The following is a 14,239-nucleotide window of genomic DNA, read 5'->3' on the forward strand; positions in this document are numbered from 1 at the left end:
CCTTCTGTAAATATTAAAGTTAATAATTTTTTTAAGTATTAAATGGATTTTTGGAACAGGGAGATGGAATAGGAGCTTGCTCCATCCACTCCATGCATTGTTAAAAAAAAAAAAAAAAGGAAAAAAACGTGTCTTTTGTTTGTAACCTTGAGCTGTGTTTTCTGTCATAGACTATCAGGGTTGGAAGGGACCTCAGGAGGTCATCTAGTCCAACCCCCTGCTCAAAGCAGGACCAATCCCCAGAAAGATTTTTACCCCAGTTCCCTAAATGGCCCCCTCAAGGACTGAACTCACACCACTGAGCTATCCCTCCCCTAGTTTGTCAGTTTGTCTTTGCTTTTTCTGGTGGGGCTTTACCCAGATGGTGGCTACTCTTATTACTTCTACTCTAGCATTGTTTCATAAAACATTTAAGAGGCTGTTGCTACCTCAGCACAGGAATAAAGCCTTGGGCTCAGGCACTCGGGACAAGGCCGTGTTTACTAGCCCCTTGGGCAGGGCACAAAGGACATCAGGATGGTCCAGGCAGAACCACAGGCCCAGTCAGCCTGGAGCAGCCAGACAGAGCTGGTGCCTCCTAGCAGGGGACCATTCCCCACGCACCTGAGCCAGCCAGTCCCTGCCCTGGGGCCCAATCAGAGCTGGGGCCCAGAGGGGAAAGGTCCCGTGCCCCATTCCCTGCCCACCTGAGCCAGCCAGTCCCTGCCCTGGGGGAGATCAGAGCTGGCGCATCCCAGAGGGGAAAGGCCCCATGTCCCAGTCCCTGCCATGGGCCTGAATGTGAGTCAGTTTATTCAGAACAATGTGAATTACAGAACGCCATAAAACCCATCTGGGATCCCCCCCCACCTGACTCCCGCTCTCCCACCTCCGCTCCCATGACCAGCATCTGGTCACCCCCTTTAACACTGACCCTCCCCACTTTGCACAAGAGGAGACAGCTGGACTGGACTGGGCTAAGCCCCCCAAATCTCCACCCCATATAGGCATGTCCCACCCACACTCTTTCCCTAACAGGGGTATGGCTACCTACAACTGCACCCCTTTGGGGGCGGGGCTCCCCAGCCCCTCCCAGGCAGGATGGGGCCATCAGGCCCAGCTGTGCTGCTGCTGCAGGAGGGTCCTGAGGGCCAGGGTCCAGAGCTCCAGCCCAGACGGTGCTCCGCAGGCAGGACAAACTGCCCCACCTGCTCCCACCTGCAGACAGGGAGGGGGAGAGATGGCTCCTTCCGCATTCTCCCCACCCCCAGCACAGACACCCCCACATCCACCCTTACCACCCTCGCACAACCTCCCCCCCAAACATCCTCCCTCATGGCACATGCCCCCAGCTCCTCCCTAGGTACGCCCATTCTCCAGAGGCACAAGGCCATCCCCTTCCTTCTGACCCCAGACACTAACACCCCCCGATAAGTTCCTCCTGTGCCCCCACCACTTGGGCAAGCCCCCTTCTTCCTCACAGCCCCCACTCCAGGCAGGGGAGAACTGACCCCCAGCGCAGGATGGGCAGGGCCTCCCCCCTCCGGAGAACAAAAAGTTCCATAAACTAGGTGGGTGGGGCCTCCTCACCAGGCGTTGATAGCGGCCTGCACCTCGGGCCAGCGCTCAACGAGTTGCCTGCACTGCTCCGTCACCAGCTGGATCTGCAGCCCCAGGGCTCCGGCCTGCTCCCGGTCGTGGTCCTGCAGGGCCTGCACCAGGGCTGGGGGAAGAGACGTTGGTGAGGTCTGGAGGAGTTACGGCTTTAGGGGTGGGGCGTGGGGTGCTGAGTTATAAGCGGATGCCATGGTCCTGCCACCCTCAGGCCAGCTCGTGTGCCAGGAGGGTGCCCCTTGCAAACCCTGGGAAGGGTCCTCAGCCTGGGGAGGCATCCCCCTGTCCATCTGGAGCCATGGAAGGGATCTCACCTTGCGCATTGGTCCCCGGGGAGCCCTGGTGCTGTTGCAGGCTGGCCAGTGCCCAGTTCTTGTAGCCCAGCTGGGCACACAGGGCCAGCAGCTCCTTCTTCAGCTCAGCCATGTGGGGCAGGGGGTGCTCCAGGGCCTGGGGCAGATACAGACAGAGATGGGGTGAGGAGAGACAGGGCCTGCCCGCGCCCCGCCCCCTTCAGCCCCCATGGGGCTCTAGGGAGGTTTAATGCAGAATAAACTGGAGGGTGCTCCTGCCCCACCCCCTCTTCCAGGACCCCCCATCCCAACTCCCCCCAGAAGAGGGTCACACTCCCGCCCTGTGGGGAGACATCCCTGATCCCTGCCTCGCACACTTGGTGGAGCAGTGTCTCACCTTGTAGAGAGGGAAGCCGGAAGCCTGGCACACAGTGAGGAAGGCCCGGTGCTGGGCGAGCGCCGTCCAGTCCAGCCTATGGATGGAGAGCTCATGGGCTGGGACCTGGAGATGGGGGATGACTGGGTCAGGGACGCCAAGGATCAGCCCCTGAACCCCCCACCCTCAGGCACCCCCCATCTCACCAGACATCTCAGCCAACCTCCCCTCCCCTGCTCCCCAGAAAGGACTGGTGGGACCCCGTCGTCACAGCCGCCTGCCAGGGTAGTACAAATTGGTACCCTGGGGACAGCAGGTACCAGTGTTCCCAGAGTATTAATACCCCAGAGAGTATCAATGCTCCTCTCACTGCTATAGGCTACCCATGCTCCTAGAGCATTATCAGCCCAGAAAGTATTAATCCTCCCACCACAGATGTTGGGTACCAATGCTCTCAGAGCATTATTACCCTGGAGGGAATATTCATGCTCCCACCAGAGTATTAAAGCCCATTCCAGAGAACACTGGGTTTTCATGAGTATTCCCCAGTAGGGCCGTCCTTACCCATATGCAGCAGCGTAGGGCACCAGGAAATTTGCACACCTGCGTGCTGCTCCAGTCCCTGCTCTGGCTCTTCCCCAGGGCCCCTGCCCAGCCCCACCCGCACTCCCAAACTCTGCAGCAGGGCCAGGGTGCAGTCACCAGCGGCAGGAGTGCAGTGACGCGGCCCCAGCCGTGCTGCAGGATGTTCCCCTGCCCATGGAGGCCTGGGGCTCGCTCTTCACCCACTGCCTCCACGTGGAGGCCTGCCCACCCCCCGGGGGGCCTACATAGGGCCCCAGAATAGCTCGGGATGGGCCTGTTCCCCAGCACCAATGCTCCTGCCTGTCTCCATGCCACTACTGCAGCATTAATACCACTGCCCAAGTACTGATGCTCCTGGCAGAGAACCAGCGCCCCCAGCATGGGGCAGAGGAGCAGAGTATCAGTCCTGCTGGGCAGGCACCTACCCCCTCCAACCTGCCGATCTCAGGGTGCTTTTCCCAGGGTTGGTCTGAGCCCCATTTCAATGGGGCACAGGTGGAGGGAGGGGGGAGAAGAGCCAGGAATCCTGCATACCCCAAGTCCAGTGGGGGGGGGGGCAGAGCCCTTCATCCAAGGTACTGCCCCCTAAGGCCAGGGGGCTCCCCCATATGGGGATCCAGCCCCTGGGGCACCCTAGAGAGGACAGTCGGCCCCAGAGCCCTGTTGGCTGTGGGGGAGAGGGCCCGCAGGGGGGGACGGGACAGATCAGACAGAGCGAAGGAGTGGAGGCCTCATCCCAGGAGGCTGCAGCACAGTAGGCAGGGGAGGGCGATGGCCCCCAGCTGCCGGACCTCACGCTCCACCCCCCCATGCAGCCGCTGAGACTCCAGCATCACGTCCTGCTCCGGGCCCAGCAGCTTCCTCTGCACGAAGGCCTGGACCTGAGAGACAGTGTGGGGGAAACCATGCTGATGCTACTTCCCCAGCCCTGCTGGTACCCCTCGATCCTGCCCCACAGCCTGCTGCCATCCCCACTCAGTCCCAACCAGCAGATCTCTGCCATCCCAACCCTGCACCCCACTCCCCCAGCCTTGCCAGTGCCCCTCAGTCCCGACCCACAACCTCCTGGTATCCTGGCCCTGGACTCCCCCTTCCTCTGCCACCCGAGAGAGAGAGTGTGTGCACGTGCGGGGGTGGATGTGTCTCACCTCGACCTGGTCCTTGCAGAGCAGGGATTTGATCTAGGAGATGCCTTTGATCAGTGCCTGGATGTGCTGCTGCTTTTCGCGCTGGAATATGGGGGACGGAAGTCCTGGGGCTGCTTCAAGACATTGTCTCTGCTCCCCCTATGCCAGCAAGAAACCCCCATATTCACACCTGCAATCCCTCCCCTTCCCCCCAGAAGGCACCCCCACTCTTCCCCAACTTGTCCACTCCATTCCTTCCCCCATCATCCCCACACCCCTATATTCCCCCTAGCATGCACCCCCTCTACTTCCTTCCCCCTAGGCCAGCCAGATACCCTGTGGATCCCCCTCCAGGAACCCCCCACCTATGGGTCCCCTCCCAGCCAAGCCCCCCCATCCTCCTGTGTGCCCTATTGTTACCCCACCCCCCCAGGCAGGTCCCATCTCCAGTGGTTGCCCTGCTCTGACCCCCAGATTCCATCTCCCCCACGCTCCCCACCAGGTGGCGGAAGTCCAGGATGCGCTGCCGCTTGCTCTGCAAGGCCTGCAGCTCCGCGTGGCGGTCACTCACCTCCTGCTCCCACTAGCCCCGGTGCAGCCCATCCCGTAGCTCCAGCTCCGGGACAGGTCACAGGCCGGTTCAGCAGGGGGCCCGCTCTGTAGGTGTTGGGTTGCACCAACAGCACCAGGGGTCCCAGCAGGGGACACTCTCCCAGGGGTGGGTGGTCACTGACTGTGCAGGAGGGACCCTGGGTGGTGGGGATGTCTCCCCAGAAGGGGGTGCTCACCACAGGAACCCAACAGCACCAGGGGACCCCATGGGATAGGGAAGTCTCCCAGCAGGGAGCACTCAGGACAGTCACCAACCATGCGGAGGGGCCCCCATGGAACTGGGAAGTCTCCCCAGCAGGAAGAGCTCTCCAGGGGCCCCTGACTGCGCAGGAAGGCCCCTGGGGTGGGAAGTTCCCCCAGATGGGGCCCCCTCCCCTCCCTGCTGTGCCCCCCGCACTATATCCTAGCTGCTGGGACTGCCCAGCCCCCAGACACGGCCCTGCCTGCCCCTCCCCATGTCCCCACTCACCTGCATGAGGCCCCAGACCGAGGGCAGGGGTGCTGGTGGCCCCGCCAGGTCTTCCAGGCGGGAGCTCTCGTAGCAGAACCTCCAGGGCAGAGGTACGAGCCCCAGCACTGGTGCCGTGGGTCACTGCAGCACCACTGGGGTGACAGCCCCCCAGAGCCCTGACTCTGCCCCCTGCAGTACAAGCTACTACCACCAGGGGGCCAAAGCCCCATAGCACCTTCTCTCCCAAGTTCTGACCCTGCCCCTCCCAGTACAGGGCGCCACCACTGCTGCGGGGGGCGACAGCTCTGTACAGCACCATGCACCCACACTGCCACCTCCTTAGTGGTACCCACTAAAGGGCCTCTACGTCATGGGGAATGTCAATGCAGCTGGTGAGCTCTTGCATCTGCAGGGTGTTCTCCAGAGCCAAGTGCTCCAGGGCTGCCAGGACGTGGTTGGGAGGGTGGGAATCCAGGATGTCCTGCGTGGGCAAAGAGGTGGGATGAGCCACAGCAGGGCAGGGACACTGTACCCTCCATCAGGGCTGGCTCCAATACCCCAGTGCGGTGCTAGGAGGTGCCGTGCTGTAGGGAGCAGGGCAGGGGGCTCTCCCTGGGCAGTCAGGGCTGGCTCCGATGCCCCAGCCTGGCATTGGGGGCACTGTGCTGCAGGGAGCAGGGCCGGGGAGGATCCCCCCTAGCAGTCAGGGCTGCCCCAATGCCCCAGCCCAGCACTGGGGGCGCTGTGCTATAGGGAGCAGGGCAGAGGGCTCTCCCAGGGCAGTCAAGGCTGGCCCCAATGCCCCAGCCCGGCACTGGGGGAGCTGTGCTGCAGGGAGCAGGGCAGGGGGGATCCCCCCTAGCAGTCAGAGCTGCCCCAGTGCCCCAGCATGGTGCTAAGGGACACCCAGCTGCCCCTCCCAGAGTAGCTGCACCTTAGCACCAGGTGAGCTGTCCTAGTGCAGCGTTATGTGCAGCTGTTCCCAGCTCAGAGGTGGCTGCATCTCTGCACCATGCGAGCCGTCCCCAGGGTCCCTACCCCATTGCCCCTTCCTCGTTCTACCTCCACCATGCTCAGCCAGTGCTGGTAGGATGCATCCAGTAGCTCCTTGCTTGTCCCGCTGATGAGGGAAACACGTGGGGCAGGTAAAAAACAGAGTGGGGTGGGGGGGCAGAATCTTATGGGAAGGCCCCAGACATGCTGTGCTCGAAGAGCGACTTCAGGAAGTGGAAGCGCAGCTGGCAGGCTGTCCGCATGTCAGGCTGTGGAGAGATGGACAGACACGGTGATAGGTTACCGGTGTGGGGAGGAGACAACGGCTCTCAAGAAAGCTGCAGATCACCAGGAATCATGGGTGGAATCACCAGGATCTACTGGGATCCAGGTACCAGGCTCAGTGAGATCCCTCAGGATCCCAAGACCTTATTGCCAATGGCCTGACAGACTCCCTCCAGGTCCCAGCACCAGGTTCAGTCTGATTCCCTCCTCCTCCCCAACCAAACCCCATCACCAGATCCCACAGTGAGATCATCAGAGACCATGCTGGCATTCATAGGGCTCAGATCACCAGGTACTGCTTGTCACTAGATCCTGCCTTGGGATCTCCAGATCCCCCACAAGATCCCAGGACTGGCATCTCAGATCACCATCCCCAACTAGCACAAGGGAGCAGGATTCCCAAATTCCTTTCTGCCCCACTCACCAGTACTTCCGGCTCCACGCCAGCAAATCCGAGGTCAGGCACCTTCCCTCCTATCATCAGCTCTACCTTGGCCTTTCTGCAAAGGCCAGAGAAGGCCGTGAAAATGGGATGGGGGAGAGGGGGAGCAAAGTTCAGGACATCCCCCCACCCTCACCTCAACCCATCCCCCATCCCCAGTGGGACCCTGCCATGGAGCAAAGGATCCTGAGACATGCTACTCAGGATGGGCAGTTCCCTATCTCTAATGCCACTCGTCATGGGACCCCCTTCCAAGGAGCAAAGGATTCGGGGAGTTACTACTCAGCACAGATGTCCACTGGGTAGTGCTTCAGGAGCAAAGGATTCTGGGGGATGTGACCAGGACAGTGGGGACCCCATGCTAAGGACAGACCCACTCCACCACACACCTGCTGATGTCCTGCAGCTGCTCCAGCCGCCTCCCAGCTGTGTTACGTTGCCCTGCAGCTGCTTGTGCTCCTTGGCTGTGCGGGCCGCATAGGCCTTAAGCAGCAGGGAGCAGCGCTGGGCGTCGTGGATCCACTCTTGGGCCGCTCCAGGGAGACCTCTGTGGGGTGTGAAGGGGAAAGAGCGTCAGGAAAACCGCACCCTGAGCCCCAGATGATAACCACTAGGCCCCACTCCCCTCCCAGAGTAGGAGACAGAACCCAGGAATCCTGAGGTGATGGGTGTGAACCGCACAGGTGACTGTCTGGGGAGGGAGCATGGGGGGAAAAAATCAGCAGCCCCATGGGCCACAGGAACCTTGGGGCTGGGGAAGAGACCATGTGGGGAGATGCTGCCCCCAAAGAGGGCAGGGCGGAGAAACAATTCTGCCCCCATGAAGAAATGGGGGAAAATGGAGCTGGGTTGCAGGGGCACAAACCCACTGTGTGTTGGGGGAGAACAGATGGGAGGACTGGGGTGGACTTTGTGCCCCCTACCCCCAAAGTGGTGGGTTGGGGTACAAGGAGCATGGGAGGCCCTCGGTACAGGGCCGTATATCTCCACCACGTCCCTGCCCCTTTTCCTTCCCTCCCCCCACCAGGCCTGGCTCATCCAGGTAACCCCACAGGGCTGGGGGGTAACATCTCCGGGTGCTAGCAGGCCCTTTTCTGGGGGAGAGCGGAGGGGAGGCGGCGGCTCTGGCCCCCCAGCTGAGACATAATGAGTGGGGACAGGTGGGGGCCATGGGGCGGGGGGCTGGCAGGGAACCCACGTGGAAGAGGGGTCCCAGGTGGGGGTATGATAGGCAGGGGGGAGGGGCAGGGAGGTACTAAGGAGCAGAGGGGGCAAGGGGGGGTCCGAGGAGGGAGGAGGATCGGGGCGCAGGGAGCGAGGAGAGCGGGGACCCCGAGGGGGCAAGGGGAGGGTGGCCCGGGGAGGGAGCCGCAGGAGCCCGGGGAGCACAAGGAGGGAAACGGGAACCCCGGGAACAGGAGCCGGGGGGATCCCATGCTGGGGGGCCCGGGGCTCTCACCGGCGGAAGGCCCCGTCGGGGGGGCAGCCCCATCTCTTGGGCCACCTAGAGCTCCAGCCCCACGGGAGCTGCGGAGCCTGCCGGGAGCTGTAGTCCGGGGGCGGGGGCCGTAGTTCTGTGGGGGCGGAGTTCGGGGGGCGGTGCCTGCTGGGAGCTGCAATTTGCATTTTCCCCCATTCACGTGGGTCACACCGTAGGCCCCATGATGGTCCCCTAGGCAATTTGTAATAGTGCCACCTGGAGACAAAGGTAAGGCACAGCTCATGTGCCCTGGAGACAGAATTCCCCCTGGGGTCTTTGCTGAGCCAGTCTGTAGCCCAGGGGTTCTCAAACTGGGGTCGTGAGGTAATTACATGAGGGTGTCACAAGCTGTCAGCCTCCGTCCCTAACCCTGCTTCACCGCTAGCCTTTATAATAGTGTTAAACATAAAAAAGGTGATTTTAATGTCTAAGGGGGGTTGCACTCAAAGGCTTGCTGTGTAAAAGGGGTCGCCAATACAAACGTTTGAGAACCACTGTTGTGCCCCCATGCTCACGGCCTCCCTGCTAATGCCCACCTCCCCTCTAGTATCAGAGGGGTAGCCATGTTAGTCTGGATCTGTAAAAGCAGCAAAGAATCCTGTGGCACCTTATAGACTAACAGACATTTTGGAGCATGAGCTTTCGTGGGTGAATACCCACTTCGTCAGATGCATGTAGTGGAAATTTCCAGGGGCAGGTATATATATGCAAAGCAAGCAGAGATATAGGTTTAGTTTCAATCAGGGAGGATGAGGGCCTGTTCTAGCAGTTTGAGGTGTGAAAACCAAGGGAGGAAAACTGGTTTTGTAGTTGGCTAGCCATTCACATCTTTGTTTAATCTTGAGCTGAGGGTGTCAAATTTGCAGATGAACTGAAGCTCAGCAGTTTCTCTTAAAGTCTGGTCCTGCAGTTTTTTTGCTGCAGGATGCATCTTAAGGTCTGCTATTAGTTGACCGGGAGATTGAAGTGCTCTCCTACAGGTTTTTGTACTTATTTGCTTTCCAAGTATCTGATTTGTGTCCATTTATCCTTTTCCGTAGAGACTGTCCAGTTTGGCCGATGTACATAGCAGAGGGGCATTGCTGGCATATGATGGCATATATTACATTGGTGGACGTGCAGGTGAATGAACCAGTGATGGTGTGGCTGATCTGGTTAGGTCCTGTGATGGTGTCGCTGTTGTAGATATGTGGGCAGAGTTGGCAGCAAGGTTTGTTGCATGGATTGGTTCCTGAGCTAGAGTTACTATGGTGCCGTGTGCAGTTACTGGTGAGAATATGTTTCAGGTTGGCAGGTTGTCTGTGGGCGAGGACTGGCCTGCCACCCAAGGCCTATGAAAGCGTGGGATCATTGTCCAGGATGGGTTGTAGATCCCTGATGATGCGTTGTACAGGTTTTAGCTGGGGACTGTATATGATAGCCCCCTCTGTCCCCATGGCCTGTTCAGCCAGCCCTGGTGTCAATTTTGTGCTTCAGACACGTTTGCTAGGAACAGGTCTGAGATGCTCACAGCTCATTCCACCCAGCCACCTATCAGGGAAAAGCCCCTTCCCCCCCTCCTTTGATCCAACCATTAGATCCCACACCCTTCTCCAAGCCAGGCATAGAACCCAGGAGTCCTGACTCCCTGTTCCCCCACTCTAACCCATTGGACCCTCACTCATCCCAAAGCCAGAGATAGAACAAAAAACTCCTCAGTGCCAGTCCCCCTGCTCTAACCACAAGACCCAACTCCCCTCCCAGAGTGAGGGAGAGAACCCAGGAGTCCTGGTTTCCAGTTCCCTGCTCTAACCTGCAGACCCCACTGTGACATTCCCCTCTGGTTATCTGGACTGGTGATCTGCTAAGTCACTCCAATCCTTGACTCTGGGAGCCAGCCTTACACAGCTCTGCTGTAAGAACCCCACTCTGGGCTGTTCATGCACAGCCTCTGGCATGTCAGCTGCTCCTTGGCTTGTGCAACCGAATGACACTAGCCAATATCTACAGTCCCAGACACAACCCTAGGAACCTCCATCTTGCAGTGTCCAGTTATGCCCGCTGGACACTGCAAACTTATATGAAGTTCGTCAGTTTAACTAAGAAATTGATATGTACCAGGCTTGTTATCCCAAGGGGAGTCTCTGACACACTTCAAACCGAATGCACTGCTTCAGGTAGAGAAAAAAACAGATGTATTAACTATAAGAATAGATTTTAAGTGATTATAAGTCAAAACATCATAAGTCAGATTTGGTCAAATGAAATGAAAGCAAAATGCATTCTAAGCTGATCTTAACACTTTCAGTGCCCTTACAAACATAGATGCTTCTCACCACAGGCTGGCTGGTTGCCCTTCAGCCAGGCTGTCCCCTTTGATCAGCGCTTCAGTCGCTTGGTGTAGTGTCTGTAGATGTAGGTGGAAGAGAGGAAGAGCCTGGCAAAGCTCCCTTCCTTTTATCATGTTCTTTCTTCCCTCTTGGCTTTGCCCCCGCCCCCTTCAGAGTCAGGTGAGCATTACCTCATCGCAGTCCCAAAGTGGCCAAAGTGAAGTGGGTGACTCACTCGAGAGCCCATCAGCTCCTTTTGTTGCTGCCTAGGCCAGTGTCCTTTGTTCCTGTGAGGCTGGGCTGGGTTTGTCCCATACCTGCCCTGATGAGGTGTGAACTGCCCCTCTGCTCTTGGGGAGTTTTTTCCTGGGCTTATTTTAAGTCATGAGGACACAACCTGTAACTTTACTATAACATTACTGTAATAACAATGCTCAGTGCAACATGAGCCTTCCAAAGACACCTGACATGACAAACTTTGCACTGGATACCACACAGTCATTTTACAAGGGTAAACATGGGGATGCTGGATGTTCCCCTGAGGTACAAAGTGTCACACCCGCTCCTCTCCCAGAGCTGGATAAAGAACCCAGGAGGCCGGCTTTCGCCACAGTCTTTGTGGCTTCAGGACTTCAGGAAATCAGGGAGGGGTCAGAGAAGAGCAATAGGAACTATCTGAAGGCTGGAAGACCTGCCTGAGAGCCAAGGACTGAAGGAGCTCGATCTAGTGAGTTTCTCCCAGAGACAGAGACAAGCAGATTAGATCCCGGTCTGTGAGTACCTCCCTGGGGAGGAGCTTTCGGGGAGCAGAGGACTCATCAACCCAACAGACAGGGAAAGAGCGAGAGCTGATGGCTGGGGGATGAAGCCAGACAAATCAAGACTGGGAATAAAGGGCAGATTTTCCCCAGGAAGGGAACTGACCCTGGGAATCACTGCCCCAGGGACAGGACAGAGTCTCCAGCCCTCTGAGTCTTTCTATGGAGATCAGACATCCGTAAAAACAGTGCTGTAGCTTGACCATCAGATCTAGGCTGGAGTCCGGGATCCCTGGGGGGAGGTCTCCAGGCTGGGCAGACTGCGTGGGCACAATGGTCCCTTCTGGTGTTAAGATGGGCAGATCAATGAACATACTGTAAGTCGCTGGGCTAGGAGGTTCTGAGTCCTTCCTAGCGAGGCAAGAAGCTGCGATGCTGAATAAAGCTAAACACTGTGAGGTCATTGTTACAATTTACCACATGTGTTACAGTCACATCTAAAGGCCCAGCTGGGATCAGGGCCCCACTGTACCAGGCACGGCCCAGACATAATGACAGACAGTCACTGTCCCAGCTGGGATCAGGGTACCGTTGTTCCAGGTGCTGCTCAGACACAGCGAGAGACCATCCCTGCCCCAGCTGGGATCAGGGTACCGTTGTTCCAGGTGCTGCTCAGACACAGCGAGAGACCATCCCTGCCCCAGCTGGGATCAGGGTACCGTTGTTCCAGGTGCTGCTCAGACACAGCGAGAGACTGCCCCAAAGCATTTGCAGTCTAAAAAGAGAAAAGTAAGATTTTTATCCTCATTGTATAGATGGGGAAACTGAGGCATGGAGTGCTGCAATGGCTTGCTCATGGTCACATGGTGCCCTATGGCAGCATTGTGTAGCCCATAAGAGCTAGCTTTAGCATTTATCCTATGGGACAGTAAAGCAAGCAAGCTACAGGCCTGTCTCTTGTAAATTGCTGGCTGCATCAGTTAGCATAAGGCTTGAGGCCTATGAACTTTGTCACAGATAAATGGCCCAACAGTGACCCCTAAGTTTTAGAGGCCTGAGAACAGAGTGTTTAAGGGGGAGCTATGTCCACAATGACACTAGGAACGTAAGCTGACACCAGCTTCAGGATATGTTTGGATGAGGCCATCGGCAGACGTCTTACCACAAGAGAGCCATGGCAACAAACTGACATCTTTGATCATAAGTTGACGCATTAGTAGACCAACTTATAGGTAGAGTTGCAGGCGTCCGGTTTTCAGCTGGAACATCTGGTCAAAAATGGATCCTGGCAGGAGAGTGTGATTGGCTCCCGGTTGCGCAATCTGCTAAAAAAACCCTTTGAAAGGTTGCTTGCTGCGTCATTTTTCCTTTTGCTTTCAAGCCTTGGAGCCCCGTGCCCTCGGCAAACCCCCCAGTCCAGCAGCAGTCACCCAAGCTGATGGTTTTATAAAACCATTTTATTATTCAATAACAAGAAACAAAATGAAGGCAATTCCCTGACAAAAACTGTGTTAAAGCTGAGAAAGGGGCTGGAACTGAAAGAAAGCAGTGGGGTTGGTAACGACACCCTGCCCGTGTCTGGCGCTTTCCAGCCAGAGATCTCCAAGTGCTACACACAGGAGGTCAGGATCATTACCCCTCTATACAGGAGGGCAGGACCATTACCCCTCTTGCACAGACAGGGAAACTGAGGCATGGAGCAGGGCTGTGAGTTGCCCATGGGCAAGCAAACCTCCAGCTCGCTTCCCTCCCAGTTCTGTTCTCTATCTCCTAGGCTGACCTGCCTCCCGAAAGCCAACACAGCCTGGAAAATCAAAACTACAGTTAAACTGCCCCAGAAATGCCCAGTTCCCGTGGCACAAGTGGGGCCTGCCCTGGGGCTTGGCTCTGCTGCGGAGTGGAAGAAGGGATGGGAGTCAGGACGCCTGGGTTCTCATGGGTTTCCCCAGCTAATGGAGGAGGGTGAATGCTGCCTGGGGCATGAGCAGTGGACTCTTATCGAGATCCAGGTTGTGGCAGCACGGAGGGGACTGTGGACAGCAGGGATCTCAGCTGTGCTCAGTTACAATAGTCCATGAGGCTGTTACAATAGTTGCCGTGTTGTCCAAGGGGTAGGGAATCTCCCTGGCTCATGGGATTTCCTGCTGGAGACACAGGAAGAGAGAGAGATTGTGTGAAAGAGGGGACACTCCCCCAGCAGGAGACCTATGTTTGATGTCTGCCTGTACTTACAGTAATGGGAGTGGGGAGGGGGAGTGGGATCCAGGACACCTGGGTCCTCTCCCTGGCTCTGGGAGGAGAGTGGGGTCTAATGGTTAAGGGGGAGGGCTGGGATCCAGACTCTTGTATTCTATCCCCAACTCTGGGAGGAGAGTGGGGTCTAGTGGTTAGAGCAGGGGGGCGGGTCTGGGAGCCCGAACTCCTGGGTTTCATGCTCATCTTTACTGCCCTGCATAGCTGTGAATTGCAATTACCTAATGCACTAATGACGAGCATCCCCAACTGTATTTGGGGAGAGATCTCCCAGCCTCCTGTGCCAGCGCAGGATCTGGCTATTGGATGTGAAGGAAAATCTCCCCTGAGCCATTATCTGGATGGGATCTATGATGCATACTCAGGGAGTGCTGATTCCATCCAGCTGGGGGCAGAGCTTCACCCTGCTGGGGGGGAGGGCACAGGCTGCAGCTGCATACTCAACTCCAGGCAGTATGTGGGGGCAGTGGGGACCCAGGGGTTAACAGATTCCCCCAACTGACCTCATAGAGCGAGTCTCTCTGTGGGGCACTGGGGTCCTCTCTGCTGTCCCCTGGGGAAGGAGACACAATTATCCCCTTTCACTGTTTATTTTACTTCTTTAAACATTTCCCCCCAAACCAATTGTTTCCCCCTTCTGGCAACCCCCGCCCTCTCGCCACAAAGCAAGCTGCTTCCGCCA

The 14,239-nt window shown here is 57.5% G+C and overlaps 1 protein-coding gene and 1 long non-coding RNA gene across 2 annotated transcripts; both read right to left on the minus strand.

Annotated features, from left to right (window-relative positions):
* Window positions 1-306: 306 nt before the first annotated feature.
* HAUS5 (HAUS augmin like complex subunit 5) lies at window positions 307-8,383 on the minus strand. The gene is given in 10 exon segments (XM_075071386.1): window positions 307-1,148; window positions 1,151-1,197; window positions 1,570-1,702; window positions 1,908-2,043; window positions 2,284-2,447; window positions 6,218-6,299; window positions 6,740-6,815; window positions 7,147-7,174; window positions 7,177-7,304; window positions 8,217-8,383. Coding segments are annotated over 10 exon segments (1,020 nt in total). The 3' UTR covers window positions 307-1,089.
* LOC142047535 (uncharacterized) lies at window positions 2,503-6,191 on the minus strand. The gene is made up of 5 exons (XR_012656856.1): window positions 6,100-6,191; window positions 5,391-5,518; window positions 5,056-5,134; window positions 3,996-4,076; window positions 2,503-3,728 (listed from the first exon to the last, which is right to left on the minus strand). It is a non-coding gene; the product is annotated as an uncharacterized LOC142047535 (long non-coding RNA).
* Window positions 8,384-14,239: the final 5,856 nt, after the last annotated feature.

The sequence above is a fragment of the Chelonoidis abingdonii genome, chromosome 11 (assembly GCF_003597395.2).
Source record: "Chelonoidis abingdonii isolate Lonesome George chromosome 11, CheloAbing_2.0, whole genome shotgun sequence".
NCBI lineage: Eukaryota > Metazoa > Chordata > Testudines > Testudinidae > Chelonoidis > Chelonoidis abingdonii.